At 36.8% G+C, this 24629-nt stretch overlaps 1 protein-coding gene across 1 annotated transcript in view; it reads left to right on the forward strand.

The window, feature by feature from the left end:
• Positions 1-23991, forward strand: part of AQR (aquarius intron-binding spliceosomal factor) — a 94563-nt gene extending 70572 nt beyond the window's left edge. The window contains exons 25-35 of the mRNA XM_034661200.1: positions 961-1096; positions 3465-3674; positions 5442-5579; positions 9367-9438; positions 10722-10909; positions 11588-11759; positions 13880-14050; positions 17878-17963; positions 19283-19457; positions 22068-22181; positions 23368-23991. Coding sequence (XP_034517091.1) covers positions 961-1096; positions 3465-3674; positions 5442-5579; positions 9367-9438; positions 10722-10909; positions 11588-11759; positions 13880-14050; positions 17878-17963; positions 19283-19457; positions 22068-22181; positions 23368-23700 — 1795 coding nt within the window. The 3' untranslated portion in view covers positions 23701-23991. The remainder of the gene's footprint in view (positions 1-960; positions 1097-3464; positions 3675-5441; positions 5580-9366; positions 9439-10721; positions 10910-11587; positions 11760-13879; positions 14051-17877; positions 17964-19282; positions 19458-22067; positions 22182-23367) is intronic.
• Positions 23992-24629: the final 638 nt, after the last annotated feature.

Genomic DNA, 24629 nt, shown 5'->3' on the forward strand with positions numbered 1-24629 from the left:
ACTGCTTTTTTTCTTAATTACGTTCCTCTGAGCCAGGTGCTCCTCAAATTCCAGTTTTCTTACTCATTCAGCAAATATTTATGAACCTACTAGGTTCAGGTGCCAGGCTACATGCCAGGACAACAAAGCATGATCAAACACATTTTAAAATTACTTCCCGAAGCCTTTAGAACTAATCTACTTCTATGATAGGTTAAACCGATCATTCAAAGCAGCCAATCTGTAAACTATGTATTCTTGGTCTGTGATAAGATGAACTAGCACCAGAAGGCACTGTCCTGTTTCCCTCTTTGTGAAGACCTTGTTATTTAAAAAAAAAAAAAGAAGAATTAGGGGCGCCTGGGTGGCACAGCGGTTAAGCGTCTGCCTTCGGCTCAGGGCGTGATCCCGGCCTTATGGGATCGAGCCCCACATCAGGCTCCTCCGCTATGAGCCTGCTTCTTCCTCTCCCACTCCCCTGCTTGTGTTCCCTCTCTCGCTGGCTGTCTCTATCTCTGTCAAATAAATAAATAAAATCTTTAAAAAAAAAAAAGAATTAAATGGTGCATTTGGTGATACAGTTGATTTTCCGTCCTCACAGACCACTGACATGTTTGCAGAACACTGATCCAAGAGCTACCACTTATATTAAATATAAACATTGTTTTCTACTGGTATTTTTTTTTCTATTTGGCTATTTATAGTTTTTATTATTTTTTTAAAGATTTATTTATTTGAGAGAGAGAGACTGGGGGTGGGCAGAGGAAGAGGGAGAGAGAATCTCAAGCAGACTCTGTGCTGAGCATGAAGCCCAGGGAGGGGCTCGTTTCCATGACCTGAGCTGAAACCAAGAGCCTGATGCTTAACTGATTGTGCCACCCAAGCCACCCCATTACGATTTTCTTAAATGTTTTGCTGTCAGTTTCCTTAAAAATCTCTTCATTACATAATTTTGCTCTTTTGCCTAATTGAAATTTCTAGATATGGAAGAGTTAATTATGTCCTGGCTCGAAGAATAGAACTTTTAGAAGAAGTCAAAAGATTACAAAAGAGTCTAGGGGTTCCAGGAGATGCTTCATATACTTGTGAAACTGCAGGCTATTTCTTCTTATATCAGGTAAGAAATTAAGAGTTTTTAAATCATATGGTCTTCAGTTGGAAACTCGGATGGGTGCTTGAAATCCTTCTTGAAAGCCTATTTTTTCGTTGAGTAGATTAAAATGTATGCTGTTGCCAAAGCTATATTTGTGAATATTAAATGTTTGTATTTCCTATTATCTTTGATTTTCTTGGCTAAATAGCTTCACTTGATGACTCATTCACTGAAAGGCCAATGTTGCTACTTTTTAAATTTTTTTCTTTTTTCTTTCTTGCTACTGACAAATTTTCTAGTCTCTCTTTGTTTTCATTACTGTAGAAATATAACTAAATATGTTTGCTACCCAGTGGTAACAAAGTACAGTTCTCTAACCTACTTCTATTCATATTAATCAACTAATGAAGAAAAACATATTCTCCTTTCAAATTTCCAAAAATAAATTATGTTTTAGAACTAATTTCAAAGTAGGAATTTAAGTTAAAAATTATTTTGACTTCAGTTTAGAGGTGTGCTTTTGCTTTGGTTAGGGTTAATTTTTTAGGTGTGAAAACCATTGAGTAATAGAAAACTAAATTAAATGAACAAAAGTAAACCTTAATGGTCAGTTAGTTTACAAATAATTTTAAGCAGATTAAGGCATAATCGTATAATGGAGAATTTTTTATAACTTTGTTCTCTTTGTGCTCATGCTATTTGTATAGTTTAAGTCCAAATTGTAACATAGAAATTTTAAAATGTGTATGAAAGAATAGGTGTATGCTCACAAGTAGATACACAAACCAGTTCAATCCATTCAAAATGATCAGATTTCATGGTTTCATGTGATACAGAGAAGATATACAATTATCTTGCAAAGTAGCCTGCATTGGACTCAGGCAGTTTAGAACTTTGAGTAATGGAGTAAAGATCATGCCTAAATGTATATTTGGCACAAAATAAAAATCACTAGGCTCTCAGTGAAAACTACCTTTAAAAGTAGGAGAGGGGCGCCTGGATGGCACAGCGGTTAAGATTTGCCTTCGGCTCAGGGCGTGATCCTGGCGTTATGGGATCGAGCCCCACATCAGGCTCCTCCTCTAGGAGCCTGCTTCTTCCTCTCCCACTCCCCCTGCTTGTGTCCCCTCTCTCGCTGACTGTCTCTATCTCTGTCAAATAAATAAATAAAATCTTAAAAAAAAAAATNCCCTGCTTGTGTCCCCTCTCTCGCTGACTGTCTCTATCTCTGTCAAATAAATAAATAAAATCTTAAAAAAAAAAATAATAAAAGTAGGAGAAATAATCTATAAATTTGTGGAGGCTTAAATAATCAATTTGGGAAAAAAGAACTTGAAGCTTCACAGTGCAGATCAACAATTTTCAACATGTAAGAATCACATTGGGAAAGTTATTTTAAAAGGAAATTGTCAAGTTCTGTCCCCAGAGATTCTTTTTCAGTAGGAGGTGGCATCCAGGAATCTACATCTTTATTTAGCCTCTCAGATGTTCTGCCTAAGAACCACACTTGGAGAAACCCTGACTGGGAGAATTACCAAAATTGAGATTAAGCAGGAACCGCATGGTAGAGGCATAGTAAAACATACCAGTATGTAATTGAACTATATCACAAAAGTCATAAAATGAGCTTTCAAATATATACTCAGTTTAACAGAAGTGCTTTGTAAATATACTAAAGAGAATTGGAAAAAAGTAAAGGTCTGGAAGACGGGTTGGCATTTACTAAAATGCTATTAAAGTGGGACTTACTGTTTATGGAGAAAACCTGAAATAATGAAAAAAATACAGAATTTCTTTGTCCAGAGAATTAGTTTTTTTGTTGGTTTTTTAAGCATCAGTAATACTGTTTCGAGTATACATGGAGAATCTGAAATGTCTGATACAACGTCCCATAGATGACCCTGAGATTCTTTCCAGTTTATATGTAGTTTTAAATTATTTATATTTTTATTTATCCTTATATATACACACGTATTGTTTTTCTTTTGAGAGAGAGTGTGTGTGGTGGGCGGTGTGGGGAAGCAAGGCAGAGGGAGAGAGAAAATCTTAAGCAGGGTTCACACCCAGCACAGAACAACTGAATCTCACGACCCTGAGATCACGACCTGAGCGGAAACTAAGAGTCGGACATCTGACTGAGCCACCAGGCGCCCCTAGTTTTTCTATTTTTGATTAAAGAAACTTTTTTCTATAATCTTAAAGGTCACTTTTTAAAAAGGGCAATATGTCAGTGACTCAGATAAGAGATAGTCTTGTTAGGTCAGGGATTGCTTTTCTTTTTCTTTCCCTTTACTTAGTATATCTTATTTTTACTAGCTTTCTTTTTTTATTTTGTCATTTAAAACATAATAGTTACCTAGGAAACTTAATCTCAAATCCCTTTTTTTCATAGGTCATGTCTCGTTGGGAAGAATATATCAGCAAAGTGAAAAATAAAGGTAATACGCTGCCAGATGTCACGGAAGTCTCCACTTTCTTCCCTTTTCATGAGTACTTTGCAAACGCCCCTCAACCCATTTTTAAAGGCCGATCTTATGAAGAAGACATGGAAATTGCTGAAGGATGTTTCAGGCATATTAAGAAAATCTTCACTCAGCTTGAGGTAAGGGTTCTCAGGTTTTTTTAACTTGCCTTTAAAGGCTTTAAGTTTAGTTGGTTTTCTTGTTGTTGCTCTTTTTGTTTTTAATGAAGTAAATGTGGAATACTCACATCTTACAAACCCGATTGTTACTTTTAGGTGAGATTATTGAAAACATTTATAGTTTTAGTTCAAGAAGTGAGTAAAAATTAAGATATAAATTGATTCCCCATTATTCTGACTATTCTGGTGTAAAAATCCTAGCATTGAAGAAAGGAATGCTTCCCTCAAGAGATTCAACAGTGTTTCTTTGAATTGGAATCTGAGACTGCCACATGGCCCTTCTGAGTTCTTGGTACTTTTTGACCAGTGGCAAAAAGTGTGGTAGCTTTGTTAGGCAGGTTGATTTATCTTGAGCATTAAGGTAAAATAAGAGAAGAAAATGTCTGGAATCCAGGCACATACACCACCTCCCGTGCTTTCCTCGTTTATCATTCTCTATGGAAAACATCATTTGAAGACTCTTGCAGCCCCAGTAAGGGATCACATTCAGTCTCAGATTCCTCAGTAAGATGATTTAGGATTCCTCCAGGTAAAATGGGCAATAACTTTGTCTGTTTTATCTTTGTACCTTTTAGGTAAGATGATATCTCTACTTCCTAGAGGAGTATCTGGCACATAGTATATGTTCAATAAATACCGATGTATGGTATAGGTAGGTAGGTAGATGGTAGGTACAGAATAATAAATATATGGTATAATAATAAATAAAATTTTAGAACCTACAAAACATTATTAGAGTATGTTTATGATTATAATAAAGTAAAAGGATAAAAACATTTAATTCATAATAGTAGCTGTCTTGGGTGGGGGTGGGGAGAGATTTAAACAGAGTACTTCTCCTATATCTTTCATGTTTTAATTATTTAAAAACAAAAATGTTTAAAAATATCTAAAGTATGACATAATGTTCAGAATTTATTTATAACACTTGATATGAGGTACTCTGCTTGGGCTTGTTTGCTTCTCGCTTAATATCTATTGTCCATCCTTTTGCCCTGCTCTGTGGGGGATTCTCTGCCATGGTCAGAGGTGGGGCTGATTCTTGGAGGTTTAATTTCCTGGCCTCCCATATCAGCTGACTTCTGGCTGGGTGTAGCCAATAAAAAGGTGGCTGAAATACAGAAGCTACGGTATTTCTCTGCCAGTTGTCTTGGGTTTCATCTCTTCCACGGCTCCAGTTCTGTTGGCCTGGATGCTGTGATTGTTTTCTAGCTTATTCTGGTACCCCAGTCCCTGGGCTCTAGTAACACTGCCTCCTTCCCTTATCTGTCCTAGCATAGGAATAGTCAAACTTCCTGCTATTGCTAATCTCCAGCTTACCTCAACCATTCATTCCCTGGCTGGCTTTTGTGCTCCTTTGTCACCTATGGAACCAGATCCCTGCATTAAATTCCCTTTGTTATGAATATTTGAAAAAGTTTCTGTTTTCATAGCGGGACCTTGAGTAGATACCGTGGTGATAGATATTTATTCAGTATTCTTGTTGATAACTGTCAATATTTTACCTTATACAAAAAAACAGTCCAAATTATAGCTTGAGTATCAGTTATTATATGAACTTAATTAGTACCTAATTAATAATGAACAGAATTGTGATTCATTAGGCTTAGTTTATGATATATTTATATTAATCCGGAATTAAGTCTGATAAACTGGATTGTATAAATGTATGCCTGAAACATGTTTATTTTCCTAAAATACTCTCTCACTGACCCCCCACTCCCATAGGAATTCAGAGCTTCCGAACTGCTTCGAAGCGGACTGGACAGATCTAAATACCTCCTGGTGAAAGAAGCCAAAATCATTGCTATGACTTGTACTCACGCTGCCTTAAAACGACATGATTTAGTCAAGCTAGGTTTCAAGGTAGGGACTTACAGTTTCATTCTTCAGTTGAGCTTCTATTCAGCTATTAGGTTTCTCTTTCCTCTCCTTTCCTTTCCTTTCCTTTTTCTTTTTCTTTTAACTTTTTTTTTATTTTTATTTATTTAAATTTTCCTTTCCTTTTCTCTTCCTTTCCTTTCCTTTACCAAGGCCATTTCCCTTGAAGATTGGCTTACCTCTTACTGAAGTTCATATTTATAATTACTTAAAAATGTCTCTTCTGAAAGTGATGATAACCTCTGATGTTTATATGATTAGTGAACTCTAAATCTGATTTTTAGAAGTCTGCTTATCAGTAATATGTCCTTTAAGTAACATAACCATATCATTGTCTAACCAAATTCTAATATTTGTTAAATTGATATGTTTTCACTATGTTAAAAAATCTCTAAACATAACTAAAAGCTATAAATATAATATTTGACAATGTTTTTCACCTATTACACATTTATATGCTTACATTGTTCATGTTTTAAATACACATCCACTCTCACTTACTTGTTCATTCAGTAGATGGAAAGCCTTCCATATAAGGATATGGAATACACTTCTTTATAAGACTGGAGATGACATATTAAAATGATTTCATCATATGATAAAGACAAGAGAGCCTGATAACCTATGACTCGTTTAAAGTGGAATGTAATAAATAAGCAGTAAATTTGAACTTGCAGACTCTTTATAACTTTGCTAGTGATACTGGCCTAAACTCTGACTTTAATGCAAGTCATTTAACTTCTCTGCAGTTGGTTTATCTGTTGTTTAAAATAGGGTTTACGTACTGGTTTGAATTCAAATTTAGCAAAGCATTTGTTATTAATGAAAGTGACTGACAATTTTTAAATGTTGTGAGCTCACTGGAGGATAAGTGCTAAATAAATTCAAGGTGATAGAGTAGTTGCTGTCTTGGATGGAAGGTTCCTCAGCTGCAAGGTTAGCACAAGCATGATAATTTATTAAAAGGTACTGTGAACTTATGGTAGTGGTGTGAACTTACCCTTTTGCAAATTATTAGTGAGAATTTTTCACCTAACTGTTTTGTTCTTGGGGCTGACATATACAATATGCTTTGTATTTGATATTAAATCATATCAGTGTAATAGCAAAGGAAATGATGCAATCATAATTAACATTTTTTGGTGTTGCGCAGCTTTTCACATGCATATTCTAAAAAACACGACTTGTAGCTTATCAGACTTCCATTAACCATTTACTTGCATTGTGCTGTTACGTATATAGTTAGCATGAGCGCTGATAGTATTCCTTAGATCTTTTATACTTTTAATTTTGAAGTTTTATTTTTATCAAACTTCCCCTACATCTAGTTTAAGCATTTAAAAACCTTGTAGAGTATTTAACATGAAGAAAGGGCAGTCCCCTACTCCCCTGATTAGCCATTCTTTCAACTCTTAGTATTTTCTGTGTTCTTTTTATCTGTATCAATAAAGAATGTTAAATTTGCATTTTAGGGGCATCTGGGTGGCTCAGTTGGTTAAGTATCTGCCTTTATGGCTCAGGTGATGATTCCAGGGTTCTGGGATCAAGCCCCACATCAGGCTCCCTACTCAGCAGGGAGCCTGCTTTTCCCTCTGCCTGCCACTCCCCCTGCCTGCTGCTCCCCCTGCTTACACTCTCTCTCCCTCTCTTTTTCTGTCAAATAAATAGATAAGGTCTTTATTTATAAATAAATAAATAAATTTGCATTTTCAACATTGTCTTTTGACCCTGTGCCAGCCCCCGGGGAGACATGCATGCACAGTCATGTGGTCTTTTCCTTCCTTAATATGCCCAGTATGGTTGTGTCATAATTTTGCTTTGTGATTAAAATCACTTTTTAAAAAGCAGAATCTATAGATACATTTTTTGTAAGTTAAATTGCATTAGATTTTCAAAGTTATTTTTCAGAGAGCAGGCTCTTTAAGCCATCTTGAGCTGCTCCCACTCTGTTTTGCATACCGTGTCTGTTATCCTCAGAGTCCACACAGGGATGTGTGAGAAAATGTGGATCCTAGAACTCCTCCTCCTAAGCTCCCATGAGCATGACCTAATTAATCCTTGTAATAGGGAAATTCAGCATCAGATAGAGCTAGAGAAGACACCTGTCCACATACTTTTAGGTATTTTCAATAACAAACAGTACAGAATTGAACCTTAACTTTCATCTTTGGATGTCCAGTGGAAATTCATGTCAGCTACTTGTCTTAGACAAATAGATACAAGCACAGTTTGGTAAAAATGAGTAACAGAAATTATAGTATATGTAAACAATTCATATAAAAACAGAGTTTATAGGGTAGCCTGGCAGGATAGCTGAAACTGAAAAAATAATCATAATAAAATAAATAAAAAATAAAAGAGTTAATTAAGCATTAAGAGTAAATATGCTCCTACCTTCCACCTTCCTAGGAAACAAAATAAGAGGAGAAAACTTTAAAAACACAAAACAAAGGAACTCTAATTAGTCCTTAGTGAGATTTTCAAAGAAGGTATTTTACCAATAAGACAAGGAAAAGGATGTCACATTAAGTAACAAGCAGAATTAGAAGTGGAGGGGAAGGAAAACATGTTGAGAATAGATCTAGAAGAGAATTGAGCAGATGGGAGAGCAGTAATCATCAGAGAGAGAATGAAATTTCCTTATGTTGGAGAAAGACTTTACATTATTTTACAAATGTGCAGTGCCTGATGCTACTGGAAACTGGGCTAGTGGAAGGATGCAGGCATCAAACAAGTAAATATACAGATAGAACTACAAATTGTGATGTGCTGTGAGACAAAGGAACAGAGTTCTGTGAAATCAGTTTTAACTTGGGAGGTCAGAGAATACGTGGATAAAGTGGGTTTTAAGCTGGTACTTTAAGAATGAGGAAGACCCAAGCAGACAAAAAATGAGGAGTGAGTAGTATTGCAGAGGGCCTAAGGCCAGAATGGTTTTGCCATTTCTAAGAAAATGAAATAGGCCAAAGTGGTTGAAGTTTAATCAGTAAAGGAGAATGTGGCATTTAAGATAGGAGAGGAAGACGGTCCAAATTGAATATAGGCCTGTATTAATATAGATTAATACATCTCTTACAGGCCATGTTCAGGAATTTTTTTTCCTAAGGTAATTGGAAGCTAATGAAGGTTTTGAAACCAGTTGGTGACATGATCTGATGCCAGTTGTATCAGTGTTTTAGGAGAGATAAACCAGGAAGGGGAGGGGCTAGTAAAAGATTTCTGGCAGTAGTCAGAGCAGTGGCTTAGATTTCAGTGGTGGTGGTAGTAGAAATGAAGAGAGAGTTTTGAAGACAAAATTGCATGCTTTGATGACAGACTGAATCCAGAGGTGTAACAGAGGTAGATCGTCAAATGCTGGGTGGGATTCATAAGGGGAGAAAAAATACCCCAAAATACTACCTAGGGTAAGAGTACCAATGGAAATGACCTCATATATAATCATAAATAGATTCTTGCTTATGTAGAACTGAATGAACTGAATTGAAAATAACTTAATTGGTATGCAGTGCAAGAAATGATGCAGGATCTCTTCAAGGTAGAATTGTATGTTCAGGGGTCTTCCCTGCGGTTACAGACTTGAACTTAAAAAAGCAGGGGCATCATGATAAAAAAGATCATGAACTTTCTGTTTGAATAATTTGTATGATTTTTTTTTAATCTGAAATTATTTGGGTTTTTTTTTTTTTTTTGGATAGTTGTTATAGTTATGGTGGTAGTTGTTTGGCTTTCAAGCTATCTTTTTGACAAGCTTTCCTTTTTCTCCATTTCTCAGTATGACAACATTTTAATGGAAGAGGCTGCACAGATCCTGGAGATAGAAACTTTTATACCTCTTCTTCTACAGGTAAGAAATGGAGATCTGAGACAAGAAAGTAGAGTTTGAAGAATTCCGGGGGGCAGTGTCAAAAAGCTACACAGTTTTGGGGTGCTAATTGTCATAATTATATATTCTCTTTAACTTCATTACGTTTGCTATTCTATTTTAAGCCTATAAACTTCCTTTAATCTATTCACTGGTTATTTAGTAGTTTGTTTTGTTTCCGGGAGTACTATTTAAAAATTCATAGTTTATCTTTAAGTTTTGAAAAGACTTAGTAATTTTAATCAAGAAAATTACATTGTTATGCAGTCTGGAGGATAGATGAGCTATTTTTTTTCATTTCTTTTGTTAGAGTTGGTTCTAGAATTGTTTTTGATGTTCACTGAGTACATTGCTTTTCTTTATTTTATGCCTAAATTTTTCTGAGCTAAATACCGATGTTTAAGAATATTTCTTATCGTACAATAGTCTTTACTGTGGAAGAATTAAAAACAAAATGTGGAATTCCCAATTTAAGAATAGAGACTGCTTTAGGGGCGCCTGGGTAGCGCAGTCGTTATGCGTCTGCCTTCGGCTCAGGGCGTGATCCTGGCGTTATGGGATCGAGCCCCACATCAGGCTCCTCCGCTATGAGCCTGCTTCTTCCTCTCCCACTCCCCTGCTGTGTTCCCTCTCTCGCTGGCTGTCTCTCTGTCACATAAATAAATAAAATCTTTAAAAAAAAAAAAAAGAATAGAGACTGCTTTAATTTATAGATGAATTGGGTTCTAAAAGTTGTTTTATAAGCCAAGTTATTGGGGACTTGGCATGCGCTTTATCAGGGTATGTTTCAAGGAGCAAGGAGATGTGTAAAGTAGGAAATGGAAGTAGTAGCATGGGAAATTAAAAACGTAGTTTTTACTGCTTTGGGGGTTTTCAGACTGGCTCTTGGCATAATTGTAATACAAAGCATCTATTTTGACATTTGTCCACTTCACTGCTTGGGCACCCTTTGCCTAATTCTGACCTGAGTCTCCCAGACCCCTTTGGCTTGCCTTCCCTGTCAAGTAGGGTAATTCCATGCTTGCATTCTCAATCCCTCCACCTTCCCTCACCCACTGTCAGTTACAAGGGTGATGGCACCTATTTGTGGTTCACAAGTCATTCTGTAAATTTTCCAGCTTTCTCTCTGTGGAGCTGCTGAATAAGAGTTAGTAAGCCAATAAAGTCATTTTTTAAATAGCGGGACTCTTGAGCGATTAATTAGAGACTAAAAGGACAATATATTAATCAGAATATTTTGTCATCTCTTCACTTTTCATTTCTAGAACCCTCAGGATGGTTTTAGCCGACTGAAACGCTGGATTATGATCGGTGATCATCACCAGTTGCCTCCAGTCATTAAGAATATGGCCTTTCAGAAGTATTCAAACATGGAGCAGTCTCTCTTCACTCGCTTTGTCCGGGTTGGAGTTCCTACCGTGGACCTTGATGCTCAAGGAAGAGCCAGGGCAAGGTGAAGGAGCCTTAAGTACTCCCTTATTTAAGGACCCCAGCTCCATGATCCAACTATTTGATAGCATATTCAGTAGAGACTCTAGAATTCTCTGTTGTCTAGGAACCTGCCATCTACAAATCTGAAAGCACCTATATTGCTTTCTGCATGGGGTGTGAACTGACCAAGTTATTTCTTGAACTTCATTCACTGAGATTAATTTATATGACTTGTAAACTAAAGCTGCTTTTCACGGTCCCGTCCCCTTTCTCCATGCCCCCAGAAGATATATCGTTAATATGAATATCATTTTGAAATCTAAAGCAAAAGGTGAACAAGAGGAAAACACACCAGTTCTTACTTACATTAAGTGTACAGGCCGTATCTCATAATTACCTCAAAATATTCCTCAATTTACAGACTCTTCCCTAATTTTTTTTTTTTTATTTAAGGAGTAAAGATAGCATTTATCTCAGAACACAATAGAGCTTCATTTCTATAATATCAAGTCTTCTGACCTTTGGTCACTTGAAGCAGGGAGGCAAGTTGAAAAAGCATTATTGCTAAAAAGATGAGTGCAAAATGGTGAACGTGAAAATTAAAAGGAAGAGCACAGCTCCTTAGGAACCCCCTTATGTATATTAAAAGGAGATTTTGCATCACTAATATTTCCTGTTGCGGGGGGTTGTCTTTGGAAAGCTTATGTAACCTCTACAACTGGCGATACAAGAATCTGGGAAACCTACCCCATGTGCAACTCTTGCCAGAGTTTAGTACAGCAAATGCTGGCTTGCTTTACGACTTCCAGCTCATCAATGTGGAAGATTTTCAAGGAGTGGGAGAGTCTGAACCTAATCCTTATTTTTATCAGGTAAGAAAAAACATAAAACTTTTTTAATTTTATTTTGCATTAACTAGCTGAACTACTACCTAAATCAGTGATACTGAACCATTTGGCTGGCCATTGAAAAAAACAAAATTAAGTTCCCACTTCACACACAACACAAAAATTTCTGTTTCAGGTAGATTCAAGATATATACACCAAAGAAAAGAAACTATAAACACACTAGAAAGAAGAAGATACTGATTTAATATATAATATATACAGACATAGTATATATATATTTATAATAGATAACGTTAGGGTAAGAAAGGTCTTAAGCTCATTACCAAAAGCAGAAATCATAAAGAAAAATATTGATTGGAGACCAAAATTTATTTCTAAGACTTAACAGACAGTGGGTTGAATTCTGAATATATATACAGAACTCCTATAAATCACTTTTTAAAATAATCAAGACCCCAAGAGAAAAATGCAATAAGGATAAGAATATGCAGTTCACAAAAAAAGAGATTTGTAGCAAGTATAAGCCACCGGACTGTATTTTCACCTCTGATAATACTCAGTGTGGAGTAGGTTTAGGGAAATTCTATACTCAAGCAATGCTGGAAGGAAAGCAATTTGGTGAACAGATTGTCAGTATGTATTAAAAGCAGTGTCCTCACTCTGAAGAATTTATCCTAAAAAATAAATGGACAAGTTTGCAAAAACTTATATGCTAAAATGTCCATCAGATCTTTTTCTTTTACTGCATATTATTTTAGAAATGAGAAACCAAAGTACCTATCAGTAGGGATTAATTACATTATTACCTATTCCATATAATAAATAGGCACTGAGTATGATAACAGTATAACTTTGTTTAGTAAAAAAATGTTTATGCTAAATATTAAATGAAAAAAACTAGGTTGCAAAATGTATTTTATAGTGTCCTATTTTTTTTAAAGATTTATATTTATTTATTAGAGAGAGAGAGTGGGGGTGGAGGAGTGCAGGCTGCAGAGGGAGAGGGGGAGAATCTCAAGCAGACTCCCTCCTGAGCATGGAGCCTGACACAGGGCTTGATCCTACAACCCTAAGATCATGACCTGAGCTGAAATCAAGAGTCAGATGATTAACCAACTGAGGCCCCCAGGCGCCCCATCTGATTTTATTAAGAGGAGCAGCAAAACATCGAAGTATGTACAGATAATGTATATAAAAAGATCCAACAGCATATACACCAAAAGGTTGTTTTTATTTTGTTTTTATCTATACTAATAGAGCTGATGCTTAGATAAAGGTAGTTTGCTATCAGTGCAGACAGTGGAAAGATTTACAGACATGTGACTTCTTTTCCCTCCTGTCTTCTGAAGAACTAGAAAAGTTAAATGAAAGAGGTTAACTCAAGCTGTGAGAGCATAACCAAGAACCAGAATATATTTAAATGATTTTCCTGAAGGTGTTCCAGAATTTTATTTTTGCCTTTACATGAAAACCAGCTTGTCTTCCTTTTTTGATTTTCATGTTATGTTTTATGTTCTTGTTTTACTTTCTTCTCTCATCTGATGCTTTTAATTTAGTCTCTGCTGTACTGGACAGAGCAGCCTTGTGTATGCTTCGTCGCTTTCAGGTTCAGCTAAACATAAATGTAAGCCAGACAACCAGTTTGAGGCCACATCCTCTGCCCACTTAAAGTGGTCTCTGTATAAGGAGAGAACAAACACAAAAAATACTAAGAAGTGTAAGGAAAAAAAAAAAAACAATACCCCAAATTTTGAGAGTCCATTACAGTATTGCTAGATACATGGGCTGTTAGACTAGATTTTCTCTTGGCTTCTTAGATGGTCACCTTGCTTCTTTGTATTAAGATTTCTTTTACACCTCCAGTTGCAGTACACCATAGCACAGTATTACTGATCTGTGTTACCACTGTTGTGGTCCCAGAAATATTAAGCCTTTAAGTTGGTAACTTTTACTTTATGGTTATTCCACATATACTCTTTTTATTTATCGGTGTTAACCTAGGATAGGATTACTCTTTAGTTTTATGAAAGCTGTTCACTTCTTGAGGTGTGATAAATGAACAGTTGTGCCAGTTAACCATTCTTCCTGCAAAATTGAAACAAAAGAAAAATAAATGCCTAATCTGATCATTTTTACATTACAGAATCTTGGAGAAGCAGAATATGTAGTGGCACTTTTTATGTACATGTGTTTACTTGGGTACCCTGCTGATAAGATCAGTATTTTGACAACATATAATGGGCAAAAGCATCTTATTCGTGACATCATCAATAGACGATGTGGAAGCAATCCATTGATTGGAAGACCAAATAAGGTAATTTTGTGAATATGATAGGTTCTCTTACTCATCATGCTGGCAAGATGGGAAAATTTATATTTATTACGAGTTATTTATATTGTTCTACTTTGTCTCTTTGCTATATCCTTTTAAGTCGTAAGAAAATGAAATAATAGGAATTATAAATAATTCTCTAGCAGGCCTACCTGACAGTGTTATTGGTTTGCTGTGAACTTCTATCTCAACTACCACATTGAAGATTTTTTTTTATGGTAATCAGAAATAAATGATCCTAAAACTTTTTGTTGATAAAATAAAAGACAATGAAAAGACAATGAAATTATATTATTTATGTACTGTTATAGTAGAAATAAGATTGTGGCATTTTTTTATTTTGTTATTTTGCAGAGGTATAATTTGTACTGCTTTTTATTGTATGTGTGTTCTTTCTTGAGAGTAAGGGAAGCTTGTAGAGTACCTTCAGACCTGAGGATTATTTTTTTATACTTTTTTTATTTTTTGTGTAGTATGGAGTAATATCAAATAAATATGAAGATGCTTGATTATATCAAAGGACTGAAAGGTAGAATAGCAAATATATTACTAATGATGAAATTAAGATATTGATTGTGAACATGGCTGTATAGAAGCTCTTTCACTTTTTCTTGGAAATCATCCAAGAGTAACAGGAAAATGGGAGGAGGGAAAGACAAATGACATTTTTACTGAAATGACACAAATCAGGTGACTAAGATCAGGAAGAAAATGTGGGAAGAAGAGAATTTAGAGGAGCAGTCTTGAAAGCAGCAAAAACACTTTCTGAAGGTGATTGGCACACTCTGAAGCATAAGAGCCACGTTCCTGTTACTGAACAATGAATGTGGGAATTGGGGTGAACAGAAGCCTTCCTGGTCCCAAATTGATTCCAAGAAGCCTCCATGTGAGCCATGCTCTCCAAAAAGCAGACTTGTCTCTACAGGAGCAGAGGAAAAGAGAACCTTCTGTTGTGAAACCCACCCAGCCTTTAGGAAACCATCCAGCTCACCCCAGCTTAGCCTCTGGCATGTAGGTAATCTAAGAAACCATTTATTCAGTGATGAAATAGTGAGAAAAGGAACCTAGCTCAAGCTCGATTTATATAGAGAAAAAAGGAGGGCATCAAAACATACCGACAAGACATTTGCTTCAAAAACACGTTGGCCTGGAACAGATGAAAACTTTGAATACACATTTGGCTGTGAATTTTAAAATGTTTAATGAAGTAACCATTTCTATGGGGGAAGACTATAAAGCAGAGAAATTTAATAACTCAGGAAGAGATGAAATGTGAGCTAGAAGAAAATAAAAAGACAGAAATGGAAACAAAGTTGAAAGGAGTACAAGGACACACTGAACACTCCATGTAGAAAGTAAAAATGAAAAACTAGTAACTTTGAAATATAGAAAGCTTAGAAGTAGAAGAACCTCAGTGTCTTGAGTCCTTTTATTTATAACAGAAAAACTTAAATAATAAAGGAAAGTTATCCCTCTTGTAACAAGAAGACAAAAGTGAAATGGCTCCAGGGCTGGGTTACAGAGTGACTCCATGATGTCATCAGAGACCGTGGTTCATTTCGTCCTTCTGCTCTGCCATTCTGAGTGTGTGAGCCCAGTTCTCAGACAAGCTCTCCACATGGTCAGGTTGGCAACAGAAATTTTCGGGGATTACATCCAAACGTAAGAGCAAAAGACTTAAATCCAAAATTAAGAACTCCTATAACAGTCGTTGTTAAATAAAGACAGCCCAATACAAAATTGGTGAACGAGTAGACACTTCACACAGGAAGACATAGCAATGGCCAATAAGTACATGCAGAGTGCTTACCATCATTCTGTGTCAGAGGAATGCAGGTTAAAACTACAGTGAGTTACACTGCACACCAAATAGATTGGCTGAAATTGACAGGATTGACAGTGTAGCAGTTGTTGACAAAGATATGGAGCACCTAGAACTCTGAATCTGGAACGACGCTGGTGAATGTGTGGAGTGGTACAGCACCTTTGAAAAACAGCTTGACAGTTTCTCATGAAGTTAAACATACACTTACCATACAGCTCAGCAATTTCACTCCTAGATATTCATTCAAGAGCGGTGAAAACATATGTCCACAAAAATACTTACACTATGAATTGCAGCTTTATTCAGGATAACCCCAAACCAAATGGAAACTGCTACAGCCACTGTAGAAAACAGTATGGAGGTTCCTCAGGAAGTTAAAAATAGAAATACCCTATGATCCAGCAATCACATACTGGGTATTTACCCAGAGAATACAAAAACACTAATTCAAAGGGGTACACACACCTCTGTGTTTATAGCAGCATTATTTACAATAGCCGGATTAAGGAAGCAGCCCAAGTGTCCATCGATTGATAAATGAATAAAGATGTGAGGTATGTGTGTGTGTATGTTTATATACGTACACACATGGAATATCGTTCAGCCATTTAAAATTAAATCCTGCCATTTGCAACAACATGGATGGAGCTAGAGAGTATAATGCTAAGCAAAGTAAGTCAGAGAAAGACAAATGCCATATGATTTCACTGATGTGGAATTCAAAAAACAAAACCAATATGCAAAGGGTGGAAAAAGACAAATTAAAAAACACTCAATTATAGAGAACAAACTGATGGGGAGGAGGATGGCCGGTTGGGTGAAATAGGTGTTGGGGGAAAAGGAGTGCACTTGCCATGACGAGCACCAGGTGATGTGTAGAAGTTCCGAATCACTCTATTGTCCACCTAAAACTAATACAACACTGCATGTTAACTACACTGGAGTCAAAATTTAAAACAAAAATGCCCCAAACCAGAAACAACCCAAATGACGTGAACAGGTAAATGGATAAACAAATGTGGTACATCTATTCATCAGAATACTATTCAACAGTCAAAAGGTATGAACTCCTAACGGACACAGCACATGGATGAATCTCAAAAACATGCCAAGTGAAAGAAGCCAAACAAAAAAGAATACTTTATGATTCCATTTTTAAGGAATCTTAGACAAAAAGTAATCTGTAGTGACAAAAAGCAGATCAGTGTTCGCCCAGGGCTTGGGGATATGGTTTTGACTACAAAGAACCCTGAGGTAATGGAAATCTTCACTTATCTAGGAGCATATATTGTCAGAATTTATCAAAGTAGACACTTCAAGTGAGTGCATTTTATTATATGTAAATTATACTTCTGTGAAGTTGATTAAAAAGAAATGTTTTGTAAAATTCCTAAAGGTACGGACCATGAATTATAGCCTATGCAGATAAGCGTGTAAACTTTTTTTGTTGAATTAGTGAAAAAGAGAGAAATGCCTGAGTGCCAATATTAGACTGAAACCTGCATGAACTTTACTAGTTGTATGTGTAGTTTCAAACTAAACAAGAAGCACTATGAAAATTGCTTATTTTTTGTGTGTCAGAAGGGTGCTATCCATGAGAACTGAGAATATGTTAAATAATAAGTGAGCATACTAAGTTATAATGCTGGGCATCACACTGGGATGCCAGGTTATAAGATTAGCAGGTCCCTGCATCCATGGAGTTGGGCAGTCTAGTAGGGGAAAGACAGTTAATTCCACAGACAGTCACTGGGTTGTCCGCAGAGGTAAAGATCAGTGCTATAAGTGCAATAACATAGGGACATAGCCTAATCTGGTTACTGAGGTTTACTTCCTAGTGTTCGTTAACTGGTTTTCGCAATTCCAAGTATATGATCATGTTTTCTTTTCAGATTGATTATTTTAATGATAAGATTTTTATTTCTAGCATATTATTTAAGTACTTTTGAAAATATATACCATATTTCCCATTTTTTCTTCCTAGGTGACAACTGTTGACAGATTTCAAGGTCAACAGAATGATTATATTCTTCTTTCTCTAGTACGAACCAGGGCAGTGGGCCATCTGAGGTACCTAAGGAAAACTTTTATATTATTGAAATTTATTATCTGCTTCAATTTTGAACTTCTTGGGCTAAGTGGTTTTAAATTTTTTTAAGTTTAAAGCATAATTAATTGTTACAGCAGCATTTGGCAAGCTTTTTGTTGGAGTGTAACAATATCAGATTCTTTGTAGAGTTAACTATTGTCATTGCTTCTGAATTTTTTGAGTCTTAAATATGTTAGTACATTTACTTTTTAGTCTGAAGTAACACTCAAAGATAGCATTTTATAATAAAATCTTAATATATATCTTAAATTTGCTGGAAACAATGTCAGAAATTAAAAGAGGTAAGGTGGTAAGAAGAGTCTTCAGAGTATGTTTTTTATTGCACAGGATTTCTGACTTTTTTCCCACACAGTCTTTCAGCTTCACTGTTAGAGGATAAAGGAACCATTTGTTCTCCCAGGATTAAGAATTGTCAAAACAAACAATAATCTATTTTTATCATTTATTGTGATGTATTTATGTGCTAGAGATTTATGGGAATAATATCTTCTTATTACAAAGCAGCCGTTTAGTTTTATATAAACCTTCATCTCATATGATGTACTAACAAGTAATGAGAGTTCATTTTATTATTTTATTTGGGAGATATAAAAAGTCTCCAAGCTGTTATAATGTTGTCATTAAGTCAAAATCTATTTGGAGCTTAGCCCAGTGATCAAGTTCCATTAGACTGATAACTTTTACATTAGAGTAAACAAAGATGTAATGTTTTGAGAAATTATTTCAAAACTTTTGCATCCTAAAATAGTTTATTTTTGCTTACTTATCAAACATGTATTTGGAGACGAATTTTTCTAAAAAGCAGTTCTTTTTCCACTTTGAGATTTAGAGCTGCCGTCTGAATGGGGCATCATTATGATTTGCATAATTAAAATCTCCAAAATCGTAGTATGAATATGTGAATAATGCCTCATCCCCTCCCATCGTTTTTCTCACTGTGTCGTGCTTTTGTCTTTTTCACATTCTTGTGACTTGACTTCTTGTTCCATAATTCTAATGTAGCTACTCAGACCTTTTAATCAGTGCATTAGTCATGATTTCTCCCCTCACAAAAACATAAACATCAACATAGAGGTTAGTGATAAAGCAATAGCTTTACTTGGTTTAACTAGTCACTTAATATTGATAAACTTAATGTTTATTCTCTTCAGTTTTTAAGAAGCTTAACTTTTTATTGCCATAGCTTAATGGAATATTTAGTAGAATAAGTAAATTTTAAAAAAGCTGCATACATATGTTATTAATCTTGAACTATGCTAATTACTTTTGTTTCCCAAAGGGATGTCCGTCGCTTAGTGGTGGCCATGTCTAGAGCCAGACTTGGACTGTATATCTTCGCAAGAGTATCCCTCTTCCAAAACTGTTTTGAACTAACTCCAGCTTTCAGCCAGCTTACTGCCCGTCCACTTCATTTGCATATAATTCCAACAGAACCTTTCCCAACCAGTAGAAAGGTAGGACTCTTTCTTCATTGTATAGAGCAGCACTTTCCTATAGACGGCCACAGTAGCTAGGAACAGCATCACCTGGATCATCCAATCACTGGCGTAGAGTGCTCCTTACACTGTGGAACTGAATTAGACTTCCTGTGCAAAATAATAATCCATGCTGACGTTTACTGAGTATTCGCTATGTGTCAGGCAATTAGTCTTTCCATACATTATCTCATTTCATCTCACTTAATAGTCCTGTTCGGTTGGTTTTCTTCTTAACCCATTTTACACATGAGGAAACGNGAATTAGACTTCCTGTGCAAAATAATAATCCATGCTGACGTTTACTGAGTATTCGCTATGTGTCAGGCAATTTGTCTTTCCATACATTATCTTATTTCATCTCACTTAATAGTCCTGTTCGGTTGGTTTTCTTCTTAACCCATTTTACACATGAGGAAACGGATTACCAAAGCTAAGTGGTTTGGTCTTGCATCTCATAGATGGAGAATCAAGATTTGAAAACCCAGGCAGTGTGACACCAGAATCCATGTTAATCACTGTACTATACTGCCTCTGTTCAGCTCTTTAAGGAGAACTTAACTAATTAAAACAGAGTAATAAATGGCTTAGCTCTTGGAGAACCCTTCAGAAACCTACACTTTGGAGAATGTAGGAGGGGACAGCAACAAAGGGCATACTCAGAAGTGCCACTCCCCTCCTTTCTCATCCCAGTTACCCTTTTTATATCCCTCCTCATTGCTCCCCTTTCCCACCCACCTCTCCCGTCCCTTTAGTTTCAGGTTTATCCTTCCTATATTCCTTTTGCATAAAGAAGCAAATACGTGTTTATTTTCTTATATTGTTTTCTTTCTTTCTTTCATAAAGGTTAGCATACTAACTCATCTTTAGGTTGTGACTTTTGGGCTTTGCATGTTTCATTTAATACAGTGTCTTAGAGGTCCATTTGGGTTTTAAATAAAGGTGTTTTAAATGTTCACAGTACACTTCTTTCTCTCCCTCTGAAGAAAAAGATGAGATTATGTGTGTCTGTTTTATACTAAGGCTGAGTANGTTCTTTTTTTTTTTTTTTTTTAAGAAATGCTGCTGTGGAGGAATAGAAGGATAAGATGGAATGATATGATGGGGTGGGGCCATGGGAAGCCTTGTGTGTCAGCCTCTGAAATCTGTATGTAGTCCTGTAGCTTGGAGTTTTCAATCTTTTGTGGGCTGATTATCACACAGGCAGATTCCTAACGTGAGGTCTGAGGCACAGTCTTCTTACACCGAGGCCGCAGGGGCAATTGGAGGCACATGGAGATCAGGCAGTGCCAGTGAACGGAAGGCTTGAAAACCAGTGCTTTACCCAACACATGGGGGGCTAAGGTCTAAGAGCATCTCCCCATCTTCAATTCAGGAGACCCATGTCAGAGGCAGAGAGGGCTGCACAGCTAGCGCCTGCATCTCAGAAGAGGCAGCTCCCAGCAGAGTCACCAGAAAATAAGCAAACAAATAAACCAAACACAAAATCTTCCATGTTGTGAAGGCCGTGTTTCGTAGTTGTAACAGCATGGCAGTCTTTGCACACAGGTGTGACCCTCGCAGAAAGTGACCGCTATCAAAAGAACACCTGCCTACATGTGATACTGCCATCCTGCTTAATTCTGAGAAATACTATTTAATACACTTACTATTTCTGACGTTATGTGCGCTAATTTGTTGCTTTATGGTAAAAATGCTTTCTCTTGATAGAAGTTTTTTACCTTTATGGTTTTCTGAACTGCATCTATAGTAAGAAAGGGTGAGACTCTATATAAACAGTTTATAATTGGCCATAAATAGGAAACTTGTTCGTCTTTATTCTAGGATGGTTTAGGGAGAAGTGCAAGTTTTTTATGGTCTTCGTTCGCTTTACCACTTGACCTGCCCTGGTAGAGCAGTGCTTCTCAGATGGTTCAGAAACTACTGCATCAGCATCCCCTCGTTCTCTGTCAGACCTGCTGAATCTCAGTCTCTGGGAGCTGGAGCCAACCTCCACAGTTTAACAGTCCTCCCCAGGAGTCCTGAAACGTACCACAAAGTTTGGACTTCAGTATTCAACCGTGCACTTCATTAGTAAAAGAACCTTTTGAATATTCACCCTCATGACTAACAGTCTGTAAATTAAATAACAGTAATGTTAGCTTATTTTTAGAAAAACATAAATAGGAAAAATAGTTTTAATATTTTGTTTCTGAATAAACTTGAAAATTGCCTTTGGAGCATATAAGGTAGTAGAGATCATACTTTGGGCCATGTTGATTTTTGTCTTTATTCAAATGACCGTGTATCTCTTCCTCTTCCAAATGGGTTCCTAGACCCAAACGCCTATTTTACTTGCCAGCCTGAAATTAAGAGGTAGTAATTTCGTTCTCTTCTAGTCTCTACCTTTTGCTAAATTTAAATTGAATCTCTTCTCTTTATGAAGTCGTTATTGGGCTCTCACACTTTCATCTTAACGTCCTGGTGCTATTCTGATGTTTTCCAAACCCTAGTAGTGCTTATACATGAGGTGGAGACATGGGCATCTGGAATGTTCGCTTTTAACATATCAAATTTTTCACCGTCCCTAACTTTCTCTTTGCCTTCTAGAATGGAGAGCGACCATCTCACGAAGTACAGATAATAAAGAACATGCCCCAGATGGCAAACTTTGTATACAACATGTACATGCATTTGATACAGACCACACATCATTACCATCAGGTGCGTTTTCTCAAAATTCACTCTTCTTTTTCTTGTTGGAGAAGGAATCTTCTTTGCAGACTACACCTTTAAAGTACTCAATTCCTTGTGGGAAACCAGCTAAACCAAACAAGGTGGTTGTCATTCATGTAGCATCCATATTTTTATAACACCTTTATGTAGATGTAATTTGGCCTACAGTAAATTCCACATGTTTTTAAAGCATCTAATTTAATATGTTCTGACATATGTATATACCTGTGAAACCATCACCACAATCGAGATCATGAACATACCCATTATCTCCAAAGGTTTCCTCGTGCCCCTTGATAGCCCTTCTCATCCTTCACCAGTCCCTTTCCCACCTTTTCCAGGCAACCAGGGATCTTACCCTCCTTCTGTAGCCCCTTCCTTTTTATTGCCAGATAATATTCCGTTATATGGACCTACCAGGTATACCCATTGACCTGTTGATGAACATTTGGGTTCTTTCCAACTTTGGCTATTACAAAGAAAGCTGCTATGAACATTCTTGTACCAGCCTTTGTATTTTCTTCGGGGTAAATCCCTAGGAGTAGAATAGCTGAAAAATAGAGTAATATGTGTTCAGCTTTTTAAGAAACTGCCCACCCATGCGAAGTAGTTGCACCGCATTCCCAGCAGCAGTGCGCGAGAGCTGCGGTTGCTCCGCATGCCCACCCACACTTGTTATGGCTGGCCTTTTTATTTTAGCCATTCTAAAGGGGAGGCTAAGCATGGAGAGCTGCTCCGGTGTTCTGCTTGAGTGCGGACAGAAGCTTCGTGCCCTGCTGCTCCCTCTCTGCCACGGTTTTGTCTGAAGGCTTGGTTCTTCCCCACCTTTCACATGGCTCCTTGATTGAGGTTGGCCCTTTCTTCAGTTGTGTTGATCAGTCCTAATCAGCCACTGTTTTTGCAGAAGTGTTACAGCGAATTTCTTTACTAAAAAAGCTAATAGATTTTCGTATTATTTTCTTCTCTGAAGATTTAATACATACTTTGATCTTTAGAGTCAGCAAGACCTAGGCCATTGCCATCAGAGTTATGTTTTTAATATAAAATGGCCAGCAGTGTTTTAGAGAACTTTCAATTGAACAGTAGCTGTTAGTAAGTAAATGTGAGAGCTTAGCTTTGTAAGCCAGTGTTTTTTTCATTTGAGTTCATATTGGTGTTTTCTGTTTTTCATTAGACTTTATTACAGCTGCCACCTGCTATGGTAGAAGAAGGTGAGGAATTTCAAAGTCAGGAAACAGAGCTAGAAACCGAAGAAGAGGCCAATCCCGCTCAAACTGACCTATCCAGTCTGACAGATGCCACCTCCAGTCAAGAATCGTCAGCCTCTCGGATTGAGACCACCTGCAATGAGACTGAGAGCACCCCCAGTGAGACAGGAGCTAGTTCTAATTCGGAAGCCACCCCTGCTGCATCTAACACCACTGCTACTGTGACAGGACCTGTAGCTGTGTCAGCAGAGGCTTGTGCCCCTCAAGATGTCACACCGGCCCCAGAGGAGACCAAGTAGCCCAACTGTGGCCTTTCTTAAGGAGGACATTTCTTTCATAAAGTCTAATAAGTAAAGCTACTTTTTTGTATTTTATATTTGCTCTGGTCTTTCAGGGTACTAATTAGTGTTCTTTTGGTAACCGATCTCAGTGTTTGTCTTCTTGGATGTATTTGAAAGAAAATTGTATGTGTGTGAACAACCTCAGTTTCATTTGTTCAGTCAGAAGGGCAAATAGCCATTCCTTTGATATTTTTATAATTGAATGTATCTGTAATCATACCTATATTAAAAGAATTTCCTATAAATACACAAGATGTACTTTCCATTTTCAGTGAACTTCTCTAAGAAAAGGACAGAATACACCAAAATTAACTATAAATGCCCTTAAGTAAGTGGTCTAATTGGGAGGAAGTTGTTTCTTCTCTCATAGTATCAGATACTCAAGTTGTGTTTCCTTTTTTCCTACCTTTCTTGGCTGCCTTCCTTGATATAGAGGCATTAACAGTCATAGATAGATACAGATTTCTCCAGTCAGTTGAAGAGACTACATGTATTTCCTTCCTCCACATCTCATAATATATTAGAACCACCTAGCACATCTGTTTATTCTTGGGGACCACTCTAAACCTAATGAATCAGATCTCGCGGTTAGGGCCCAGGTATCTGTATTTTAGTAAGTGCGCCTAATGTTTGCACTGCTGGCGGAATGGCATCAAATCAGGCTGGTAAGGCTGAGTCAGGATATGTCATTCAGCTAAGCAAGAAGAAGCTGGCAAATCCATTTGGGCAAGAAGAAAGATCCAGAATCCAGGCAGTGAACGTCAGTGAACTTAACTCCCCCGTATAGGATAGAATTCTCACAAGGCAGCGGTTCTGAGTCTTCTCTGTTTAGGTCTCTTGATAGATAACCAGCCACAAGGAGACCTTAAGGTAGAATGTGCTCAAGA

The sequence above is a fragment of the Ailuropoda melanoleuca genome, chromosome 5 (genome assembly GCF_002007445.2).
Source record: "Ailuropoda melanoleuca isolate Jingjing chromosome 5, ASM200744v2, whole genome shotgun sequence".
Classification (NCBI taxonomy): Eukaryota; Metazoa; Chordata; class Mammalia; order Carnivora; family Ursidae; genus Ailuropoda; species Ailuropoda melanoleuca.